The sequence below is a fragment of the Thamnophis sirtalis genome, unplaced genomic scaffold, assembly GCF_051295495.1.
Source record: "Thamnophis sirtalis isolate CommonGarterSnake01/CBP01778 unplaced genomic scaffold, rThaSir2_p1.2 scaffold_1, whole genome shotgun sequence".
In the NCBI taxonomy this organism is placed as follows: domain Eukaryota; kingdom Metazoa; phylum Chordata; class Lepidosauria; order Squamata; family Natricidae; genus Thamnophis; species Thamnophis sirtalis.
The window spans coordinates 150902888-150914940 of NW_028261381.1; the positions used below are offsets into that span (position 1 = coordinate 150902888).

The following is a 12053-nucleotide window of genomic DNA, read 5'->3' on the forward strand; positions in this document are numbered from 1 at the left end:
ATTATAGAGTTAACATTAGGATTATAACTATATAAAGAACTATGGCCTGACAGAGGCTAGGGCTGAGCAAAAATTGTTACAGTCGTTTTTGGTGTTGGAAAGGGAGATTTATAATCTTGGATCTCAACAACCTTAAGATGCGTGGAAATCAACTCTGCAACTGCGCAGAGGCTTTGCCTTTCCTTGGACAGTCATTTATATGAAATACTAATAGCCTCCTGCTTGAGCTGGGGGCTGGACTGGAAGACCTCTAAGATCCTTTCCAGCTCTATTCTGATTGATTGAAAATAAAAATTCTCATTCCGATGACGGCCGCCCCATTCGTGACGCGTTTAGCGGGCGGGCCTCGGGGAGGGGAGCGGCGCTGGCCTGAACCGAAGAAAAGCCGTTGAAAATGTCCGCGGGCGATCGCGGTGGTTGGCTGCCCCCGCGCGCGCTAGACAGCCCGGCCATCCGTACGGTGGAGATGCACGCGGGAGGGGAGCCGCTCCGGGTGGTGGTGCCTGGCGGTTTGGGACTGCTGGAGCCCGGGCCTGAGGGGCCTCTCCTGAGTCGCCGGCGTCGCTTGCTGGAGTCCCCGGAGCTGGACGCTGTGAGGCGACTGTTGATGCATGAACCCCGCGGACACCGCGACATGTACGGCGCCCTGGTGGTGCCCAGCGAGCTGCCCGAAGCCGCCCTGGGAGCCCTCTTCATGCACAACGAGGGCGCGAGCTCCATGTGCGGCCACGCCGTCCTTTGCCTGGGCCGCTTCGCCCTCGACTACGGCCTCTGCCAGCCCTCGCCTCCCCCCGGCGAGACCGCCGTCACCATTCACTGCCCCTGCGGGCCGGTCAAGGCTTTTGCGTCCTGGGACGGGCAGCGCAGTGGAAGCCGCGTCCGTTTCCACAGCGTGCCTGCCTTCGCCGCGGCTACCGGTAGGGATACGGTGGCGCTACTCTGACCCGCTCTTGGACCGTCTCCCCACTTAAGGCATCATGGACTTCTGCTCCCAGCATTCTTGCCCATAGCCGAGTTGGCTCGGGGATTCCTGGGAGTTGGAGTCCACGGCTGTGGAAGATGCCTGAGAGACGTCGATTTTTTCCCTTAAATGTCTATGGAGTTTCTTGGTCATCCAGGTCATGGTTGTCCCAAAGGTGCTTTTTCAAGAGGCAACTGCACTGTCTCTTTTTTTCTTTGAAGACATTTTGCGTCCTTATCCAAGAAGCTTCTTCAGCTCTGAAGCAGCTTCTTGGATAAGAAGTGAAACCTCTTCAAAGAAAAACCAGAAAGTTTTTACTGTTAATTGACATTTTAAGGGCATGATGTATTTAAGATTATATAGCTGCTCATCTCACATGACTCTAGGCAGCTCACAACTTAAAACGACAAAGATACACTTGCAATAGTGGCAAATATCTGTAGCTGGAGTGTGGGATGATACATTGGTATAAATTAAAATATAAAATCCTAGGAAAGTGTCGGTTTACAGTTTAGCAATACAATGCAACCATCTTGCAAGCTTCCTGTGTCCCTGGGATGCTTTTCAGGCTTCCAAAGATCAACAAGACTGGGACCAATGCAACTTTGTGGGGGATACAGTTCCAGAAGGCAGGACAACAGAAAAGGCTCTCCTGGGTTCTGTTGAATGGAAGATGCAGCCTCTAACCAGGGGTGAAATCCAGCAGATTCTGACAGGTTCTGGAGAACCGGTAGTGGAAATTTTGAGTAGTTCGGAGAACCGATAAATACCACCTCTGGCTGACTCCAGAATGAGGAGGGAATGGGGATTTTGCAGTATCCTTCCCCTGCCACACCCACTGGAAGTAAAAAAAAAATTTCACCACAGCTTGCAACATGCCCCTTCTGATGGGGACAGATAGATGTAACAGGCTTTATAGGTAATAACCAGCGTCTGGCAACCAGAAGCAAATTGGCAACTAATGCAGTTTGCAAAACTGAGGTGCAATGTACACTGATCTTGAAGTACACATAACTTCCTGCACCATCACATTTTGTACTAGCTGCAGATTTTGGATGCTTTTCAAGGGCAGCCCCATCTAGAATGTGTTACAACATTTTATCTGGGAAATGACCAGGATTTGAGTTTGGGTTTGCTATCTTAGTCAAGGCCGCCAACAGATATCCACTGTTTTTCCTTTTTATGAAGAAAATAAGCATTAAATTCAAATGGAAAGAAGGTGGTGTTTAAAATCTGTAGTGTTTAAAATGGCTAGAGAAAGAACTTGATTGTTCCAAATGTTAGTAATCTTTCCCAATTTACTAGCTGTATATATTGCCATTACTAGAACGGAGCTAATTTGTCAACTTCAGTTTCTTGGTTTTTATTCAGTGTTTCTAAAATTGTGGTCCTCCTAGGACCTCAGAAGTTTCCCCCAAGATCCTCTTGGGGATCTGTGGTTAAAATTGTTTGCCATCATTTGTTGAAAAATAATACAATATGATAGTATCAGATATGTCAGCTTTAATTTTTTTAAAGATAAATATCAATAAATGTAACACATACTAACAAAAGTCTTTTGGGGGTCCTCCATTATTTATAAAAGTCCTGAGAGAAAATGGTTTAAGAAACAGGTATAAATGCCTCTATAAGTTATTCTTATACATAGCTCTCACACTCCTCCCTAAAGGACCATAGGAGCTAAATACTGAGAGTACAGTAAGGAATCTTATTTCAAATATTGGCATCATTAATAATAAATCAAATTATTATTTGGTCACAGATATAAATTTTAACTGATATAAAATGGTGTAGCTCAATTGGAAAATTGAAAGCTTGCTTTCTGACTTGCATGTTTTTTGTGATTGATAATGTAAATCTACTGTAATTAACCTCTTTTCTGCTATTCCTTAGGCTTTAACTTTGATTCATGGAAGGAATGCTTCTCTGTACTACACTGCTTCTCATGATTACCTTAGTGAACCTGTACGTTTTGTTTTTCAAATGCATGTAGATCCCTGTATTAATCAAATCACTCACAGTTACTCCCATATATGTTGTGTCATTGTGATTATAGTTATGCCATTTGATTATAGTTCCTATAATCACCACGGTAATTTTTATTTACTTTCTGCTCTTGAAGTTCTCTGTGAAGATGAAATACCTTGTACCTCAGTAATAATTTAGAAGTAGTATATAGTATCCTTTCACCAATGTAATTTCCTCTAAAAATAAGGTTTAATAATGGCACTAATAAGATTGAAACTGGAAAAAAATGACAAAGACACAAGAAGGAAATATCACTATATTTGGGGAATCTTCATATGTTAGTTGTAAGGAAAGATGGGAATCTAGATTATAGATTTTTAATGTCCTTTTTTGGGGGTGGTTGCCTTAAAAATAAACTATTGAACAAAATAAATGTAAAAATAATAACACTGATGATATTTAAATAGCCTTTATCTCTTCTCTCTTCCTTCCCTTCTTTTTTTTTCTTACTTGATTATCAGATATAACCATTGATGTTCCTGGCTATGGAAAAGTCGTCCTTGATGTTGGCTATGGGGGTGCTTTCTATGCATTTCTCAGTGCTGAACAATTAGGCCTTGATGTATGCTCCTCAAAAATTAGGGATCTTGTAGCCGCAGCATCTGCAGTAACAGAAGCTGTAAAGGCTCAGGTACATTTGACATGGCTTTGTATTGTATTTTCTAGCTAAATGCATCATTTTGTAAATCAGTGAGTTGTTATTTGAAATGAAAGAAAAATGTAATTAACTTTTTCAAAATACTGGCAGCAGATGAGAAATACTTTTTCCAGAATAATAATATATCCTGTACTCTGGCCATTTTGAATGATTACAGTGGGGGAAATAGGAACAAATGTAAATTGGGGAATTAGATGCCTGAATCATAAGCTTATTTAACTACTAACTCTTGGGGAATGTTAGAAGATTGCTATTGGTACAGTAGCTACAGTTCTTTGATTTTTTAAATCTATTGATCAGTCACCCTTGACTTGATGGCTTTGTATTTAATCTTTCAGAGCTCTTCTTATATAGAATAATAGATCAAAATTTAAAAATTCCATAGTTCCAACAAAAGCTGAACTATGGTATATTCAGTTATAATTCCTCTTCCAGACTTTGACTAGAAGGTTGCTATATTAATATTCTGATATCTGATTTCTTTTTTTAATACAAATACAAAACCTTGCTCACAATATTTCCAACTAGTTTTTCATGGAAGAAATTTCAGTGACGTACTCAAATCTTTCCTGAGTAGGGACATTGATACTATGTGAAGGTCTAATTAAGCAGTTAGAGTTAGATCCTTTCTCTGTTACATTTAACAAATGTCTCTAAAACATTTTGTTTCTTCTAGTTCAAAGTTCACCATCCTCTTATTGAAGATATGGCTTTCATTTATGGAACTATACTGACAGATGGCAAAGATGAATTTAGTGATGAACCTACAAGTAATATATGTATATTTGCAGATGCACAGGTAATAAAGCATGCATGAGGAAAGACTCTGAGCTTTATCCTAAGATCACAAAAAGTAGCCCTTAATTGAGTAGCCCTCAACTGGATCCCTATCCACCAGAGTCCTAGAATAGCAAGGGGGGGGGAGATATAAGTACCCATCATGACTTTTGCTAGAGATGGGGAATATGTATCTGCAATGTGAAAGGCAGGAGAGCCAGACTTGAATGTCTGCTTTTATACATTAAAAATTTTATTTGTCCTAGAATAAAATCAATACAGTATGTAATTTGATTGTGGCTGAACAGTAATGTGGTTGAACCTAATCATAAGAATTTATCTCCCAACAATTCTATGCTCGAGTTTTCTATTCTGCCAAGAAATAAAACTGGTATTGGCACTGTCATTAAAGAAGAATGGCAAATTTGGTTTTAATTAGTCAAGTATTGCCAGAGCCTGTTTGGTCTATTAGTTAAGGCACCAGGCTAGACACTAGAAGGCTAAATTGACATTGGCCGGGTACTCTCTCAGCTCAAGATGTGAGGCTAAGACAACAAGTCAGTTGGTCAAGTCCCCCCCCCCTTTGAGTATGATTCCCCAGCTTTAAATACTGAACTACAACTTGTAAAACCCACCCAGCATGATGGTTGGTATTGAACTTCAATATCTACAGTGTCAGTGTTATCTCCCTTCTGCACAGACTTTATAAAGATAGAATTCCAATTGTATGGGCACAAACACTCTCCATATTAGTACTGAATAATAAGATGAAGTCAATATTATTTTAGGGGGGGATTATTGTTATCGTGCAGACATTTCATTACCCACCTAGATAACAACTTCAGTACTAGAGGGAGAGAAATTTGCTCTGTTTATTTACAGGAGATTGCCTGTCACTGTATTCTTACCCAGTCAGCCTTATTCTAGGATGTTTTAATCCTAAACATAATTATTCCCAGCATATTTTAATTGGAATGATGAACTCCAAAGGGAAAGTAGACAGTATAGATATGAATACCTGTAAAGATGAGTGAATAGGCATAGATAGGAATATAATTGTTGATTTGCATAATAAAACAATGAACAAAAATACAATAGGTCATATATTTCTAAAATAGGTTGATCGAAGTCCTACAGGATCAGGTGTGACTGCTCGCATTGCCTTACAATACCATAAAGGATTCATTCAACTGAACCAGACCAGGACCTTCAGAAGCAGTTCAACTGGTTCCTTGTTCACTGGAAAAGCAATAAAGGCAAATACCAAACTTTTATTTATTTATTTATTTGGGTGGGGGGGGAGAGTAGTTTGTACAGGTTATTTTTTAAAAAAGAAATATGGAATTAGCTGACTGAAAGGGTTGCTTTTCCTGGTACCATTAAAGTGAATTCAAAATCTACCTCAGTTGGGATTAAATTGAGTCGATTCTTCCTCAGAGTTGTGGGAGTTGAGAGCCACTTGCAAAACAGAACTTTGTCTTTCTCTGAACCCCCATCCGTTCTGGGCAGCCTTTCCTGAAGATGAAGGAAAGGCCTACGAAGCATTCCGAAAAATTTGCCATGGGTTGCAGCAGGATCTAGTATTAAGAGGAATAGTTTTGTAGGAACAATGCAAGAATCCCAACTTGGATTTTTTCCAGCTGCAGCCCAATGCAATTTTTAACATTCAGAGAATAGGAAGCAATAGGCAGTGAAGGAAAAATATTATGGCATGAGTTTAATTTCTGGTTGCATAATATTGGGGATTGTCCAGTGTTGAAAAGACATTTTTAATTATTACTTAATATTTCATTCTGGGTATATAGGTCTCCTCACATATTTGCTATTTGCAAAAACCTATAGACTATTACTGAATTAATGAGCAGGCTTATTTTTTTAACCTAAAGCGCTTGTTTTTCCAATCCAGGAAACAAAATGTGGTGAACACAATGCTGTTATAGTAGAAGTCTCAGGAGAATCTTTTTATACCGGAACATCAACTTTCACTCTTGAAGAAAATGATCCATTGAAATACGGTTTCTTTCTCAAGTAATTGCTTCCTTAATAACTCTGATGAAAAAGATGCATCTTTGTTTAGTTATCTATTATAAAATCTTTTCTTGGCCAATAGGAACATGATGGCAGGGTAGTAAGTCATAAATATTTTTTCTTGGCATCAGAAAAGACTTTTAGGGGACAAATGCAGTAGGAAATTAGAATAATTTATGATGATTGTTAATAAACTTGTGACAGCAAAATGCTGTAAGTAACAATAAATTAGAATTGCATTAGTAGTTAGGTGTTTAATAACAACTTACAAAGAAGTTATTCAAAGATTTCAGAGAATAACTTCTTTTTTTGAAATGTGGGAATTTTCTTGCTAGACTTTGTGTGTATGTAGGGGGAAGGATATCTATTTGAATGCAGCATGGATATCAATTACAAAAGGTTACTTTTAAAAAAAAATGAAAATCTTAAAGGCCTTTATTGGGATTATCTCATTAAGTTCACTGATTCAATGCTGAATAACTGCAAAATTAAATTTTGTTTCCCCCCCCCAGTTGTTTATGAAACAAGTTTTTAAAATCTATAACTGAGTATACTGTTAAGACTGATGGCCAGCACATGGATTTATTAAATGAAATGCAAATAAAAAGATCATTTTTGTTACATTTTAAGTCCATACTGCTGCTAACCCACCCATTTATACCTTAAAAATCTGCAACTCCTGCTAAGAGCTCTGCCATGCATTGCAATGGAAGTAGGGAACCTGCCTTACCCCAAATGTGGCTGAACATCTATTTCCACACTTCTCCGTGTTGGCCATCCTCGCTGAGTTCCTGGGAGGTTGTAATTCATCTGGAGAGCCAGAATCTCTCTGCCTGAACCAGAGAGTATCAGATTAGGCAAGGATGATAGGAGGATGGACCACTCCACTGCTACAATGTAGTGGATGAGGAAACCCAACCAAGGAGAATTTGAGATGTGATTCTGTGGTTTTCCCCCATGATTTTTAAAAAATGGTCATTGAGAAACATAATGCAGAGACCCACAGTTTCAGATCCTGCAAAGTTAGAAGACTGAAATCCTGTTTTCTCTGCATTTGTTCAGTCACTCCAACAAGAAGGGGTTGGTACTTCTGTTCCAAAAGATCCTTGTTCATGTTCTGACAAACTTAACTGGGCTAATATGGTGGGAATAAGTAATTTTGCCATAATTTTGCCAACTGTTGGGGTCAGCAGAGATGGTGTCAATGACTTTTTTGACTGGTGGATTGTAAAACATTTAAAGCAGCCCTGCCAGGTCGCCAGTCAGACCTCGGGATGAAGTGGGAAAGATGCAAAGTGGGGGGGTGGGAACTGCAGCGGTGCTTTCTGCCCTGAGCAGCCGTCGGATGGGAATAACATGGTTTCCCCGGGCAACCATCTGTAGAAACGTCAGCGGCCCTGAACGTCTCTTGCTCCGAAGAGGAGCCAGCCAATTCAGCGCACCAAACGGCTGGTTTCCATACGGCGCCCGCCGAGTCCGGGTTGGCTGAGCAGCTCGGCAAAGGAATCAGCGAAAGCTAAGCATCCCCAAACGCTGCCGCCGGTTCCACCCCTCCCCGCCTCAGTCTGCCCGGGAAGGAGCGCGCATCCCCGGGTGAAGGAAAATCAGGCAGCGACCCAAAACATCCCCGTAGAGTTCCGCTTGCCTTCCAGGTTGCCGCGAGACGTGTGTAGGGCCGAAGCGTGGTCCGCGAGGCGCTTTTCCCAGCTGCTTCGCAGACGCCACTTCTCCGTCCCCCAAATGCAGCGGGAGCGCAGCCTTCCAGGGCTCAACGGGGCCGGAGCCACCTAACCGCGCCGAAACCCAACACGCCGCTCATCCCGGGCGCCTGAGGCGGCTGTTGCTTCCCACCGTTCCCCCTTGGTTCTCGCCTTGCTCGGGCTGGGGATGCGCCTTCCTGCGCCAGCTGCCCATGGAGGAGGTGACCTCGGTGAGCAACGCTTCTGCCGCACCCGGCAATGGAAGCGCGGGGAGCGGGCAGGGAACGGCGCCTTCGGACCTCGTGGAGGAGGCGCGGTGGGGCTGGTTGGGGGCGGCGCTGATCTCGCAGGGCCTGTTGCTTCTCACCATCTTCGCGCTTTCTACGCTGGGCAACGGCGCCGTGGTGGTCATCATCGCCCGGCACCGGCAGCTCCGGACAGTCACCAACGCTTTCGTGCTGTCGCTGTCGCTCGCCGAACTGCTGGACACCCTTCTGTGCCTGCCCTTGGCCTTCGTCGGCCTTCTCAATGGGCGCCCACACGGGAGCTGGATCTTCGGGCGCCGCCTCTGCTTGGCCAGCGCCACCCTCCACGCTGGCTTGGGCATCGCTGCCACCCTGACCATGGCCCTACTCTCCTTTGACCGCTACTGTGCTATCGTACGCCAGCCGCTGCATAAAATGGGCCGCCGGAGAGCCACGCAGCTCCTGGTTGCTGTGTGGTTGGCCGCTCTGGGCTTCTCAGGGCCTTGGTACCTGCTGGCCCAGGAGGAGGAGGAAGAGGAGGAGCAGCCTGTTGGGCCAGGCCCCGCTGCTTCCTACCATTGCATGTATGTGTTGCCTTGGGGCTCTTCCCATTTGGGTCCCCCTTATAGTGCCACTTTGATTGTCCTCTGTTATCTGCTGCCCTTTGCCCTCATGTGCTTCTGCCACTACAACATCTGCCGGGCGGTGCGACTGACCGAGAGCAGGGTGCGCCCACTCACCACTTACGGGCACCTCCTGCGTTTCTATGGTGAGATGCGCACGGCCACCACCGTTCTGATTATGATCGTCTCCATCATCTGCTGCTGGGGCCCTTATTGCATATTAGGCTTGGCTGCTGCCACGGGACACTTCTCCTTTTCCCCAGCCATAGACACTGTGGCAAGCTGGATGGCCTGGGCCAATGGTGCCATCAACCCCCTCATCTATGCCACCCGCAACCCTAACATTTCTCTTCTTCTTGGACGCAATCGGGAAGGAGGCTATCGGGCTCAAAAACCTGTGGCTGCCTATTTGGCAGCTGCTCAGAGTCATCGGCTGGAGAGCAAGAACCGGGCAGCACGCTATGCCAGCTATGGGCATGGCAGTGGGGGCAATGTAAGGAATAATCTAACCTGCTCCAGTCCAGGCACTGGTAGAGAAGTGGCTATGTGGGCTTTTAGGAACCCAGCAGTACTTTTCTGCCGCGATGCGCAACCTGGTTCAGCATCTGAAGTGGGCTTGACACAAAAATCAGGCAATGTTGATACTTCCCTGTGAATCAAAATGGCTACATGAATTGGAATTAATTTGGTGACAAAACCTATATTAATCAAATGTATGTTACTTGATGGGGAGAATAATAGATCTTGGAAAATGGGCATGTGAAGCAAAGGGATCAAATTAACTCCTGGTCTTCTGAAAAACTTCTGCTTTTTAATGGCTTATTATGGCAATTTGATTTCTGCTATGTATGGTCTCCTTGAGAACAAGAGTTAAAAGCTATAGGCAAAGCATGAAATAAAATGGGTAACATTTACTAGGTGATGATTTAACAATGCTATATGGCTGTATCCATAAGACTACTGACTTGCACACTAGCCAAGCACATGTTAAACTAGTGTGTTGTGTGAACTACAAAACTGGATTGAAAAAATCAGGGCTTAATATGTGGGGTAAACATAATATGTGGGAACTAGCCAACTAGCACTGAGCTAAAGGATAAATCAAGAATGGACATTCTGGAGAGATTAGAGATGTCTCATTCGCAGAATAACAAAAAAAGAGGTGAATCACTTGGGAAAGATGAGCATTGTAAGATCACAGTACTAGACTAGGTATGTGAAAGAAAATATTACTCATCATTAAGCCTGCTGTCACAAACACCGTTGAGTAAGCTGGTCTGTTGATGATGAAGTAGCATTTTCGTAGTAATGAAATATCACAGAAAAAATGCACTTCTAAAATTTACCCATTTGTAGTATGCTTTTTTTGACAATTTATTGCTAATGTACCTTCATAAAATATTTTGTGTAGTTGAAAATAAATATAACAATATCCAGCAAAAATTTGAACCCACTGATTAAGCTTCCAGAGATTTCAATGGAGACATTTGCAGCACAATTCTATGCCTGTTTTCTCAAAATCCATATGAGTATTAATTCTCATTGAAATCAATGGTACCTGAAAATTGCTTAGGTGGATGATGCCATTTTTAGAGTATTTTCTTTGAACTCTTGTACTGGCTAATATCAAGTCAGAGTCAGTTGTAATCTGGTGTCATCTAAATCAGAATGAATGAATGAATGAATGAATGAATGAATGAATGAATGAATGAATGAATGAATGAATGAATGAATGTTGGACTAACCTCTAAGAGTACATCTAGGCCTGTAATGCTATGATTTTTAAGAATTCAAATTCCTATTTGCAACATTTTTGGATTTACTGCACTGCAATTAGTTTGGAGTGAACCATGGATTTTTCCACAGAAGCATTTTTTAGCCTTAGTTTTACATAACACAGTGTTCATTATAATGAGAACTTCATTGAATGGATGGACATGATTATGAGTATTATTCTTCTAAACTGTCTTCATCTTTTATCCCACTTCATTTGCACTGTACTTGATGAAGCTTGACTAGGCTGATCTGAGCAAGCTACAGCCTATAGATACAGGTAGTCTGTGACTTACAACCATTTGTTTGAAGTTTACCACTGCGCTGAAAAAAGTGACTTTTGACCATTTTTCACACTTAAAAAGGTTCCCGCATCTCCATGGTTACATGATCGAAATTTGGATGCTTAGCAACTGGTACTTATTTATGATGATTGCAGTATCCCAGTATGTTTGTGTGTGTGTGTGTGTGTGTGTGTGTGTATGTGTGTGTGTGTGATGAGACCACTTTTTACAACCTCCTGACAACCAAAGTCAATGGGGAAGCCAGATTCACTTCGCAACCTTGTTACTAACTTAACAACTGCAGTGCTTCACTTAACAAATGTGGCAATAAAAAAAAAGTCAAAACTCACTTAATAACTCTTTTGCTTAGCATCAGAAATTTTGGGCAAAATTGTGGTTGTAGGTCGAGGACTATCTATAGCTGCCTATTTTTTATGAATTACAGTAAATGCCATAAAATAAACACTGATCAGGAAAAAAAAAACCTCTGCCTACTTATTGAGCAAAAGGATCTTGCACATTTTGACACATTTGTGGAACGGTGTTGAAGAGAGCTCCACAGTTCAGCATATGGTTCACCAATCTGCTTCTTCCATTGAGATAAATTAGACAGCTGCTTAAAAAGGTGGCTTGCCAAATGCACGGAAAAGATTCTATGTCTGCAACATTGGAGACAGACTTTGAGTGGCTGTAGAACCCAATGTACAAATAAATCTGCAAATGGCTTGTATTTGATCAGTTGTGCATAGAACACTGCTTTTCCCACTGTGTTAAGAGCCTTGTCTTTTGTTGGGTAGTTTGTCTGGAAATCGATTTTTCTAACTAGATTGTTTGGAAAAAGAAAACCACTGAAACAAGGCTTAATGTGACACTGAGGTTTTCCTATACCTTATTGCTTGAGAGTCCTATTTTGGGTTTTTCCTTGAAATGTATTTGAACTTCATTCAAGAAAAATAGCTTAGTTTTGGTATTTTCT

At 42.2% G+C, this 12053-nt stretch overlaps 2 protein-coding genes across 2 annotated transcripts; both read left to right on the forward strand.

Annotated features, from left to right (window-relative positions):
• Window positions 1–329: 329 nt before the first annotated feature.
• Window positions 330–7073, forward strand: L3HYPDH (trans-L-3-hydroxyproline dehydratase). Its single transcript, XM_014073324.2, has 5 exons — window positions 330–917; window positions 3451–3620; window positions 4324–4446; window positions 5543–5680; window positions 6331–7073. Exons 1-5 carry the CDS (start codon window positions 395–397, stop codon window positions 6454–6456), a joined length of 1080 nt encoding a protein of 359 aa, XP_013928799.2. The 5' UTR covers window positions 330–394; the 3' UTR covers window positions 6457–7073.
• A 1108-nt stretch (window positions 7074–8181) lies between these two features.
• On the forward strand, window positions 8182–10463 carry GPR135 (G protein-coupled receptor 135). Its single transcript, XM_014057113.2, has one exon. The coding sequence runs from the start codon at window positions 8365–8367 to the stop codon at window positions 9673–9675; it is 1311 nt and encodes a 436-aa protein (XP_013912588.2). The 5' UTR covers window positions 8182–8364; the 3' UTR covers window positions 9676–10463.
• Window positions 10464–12053: the final 1590 nt, after the last annotated feature.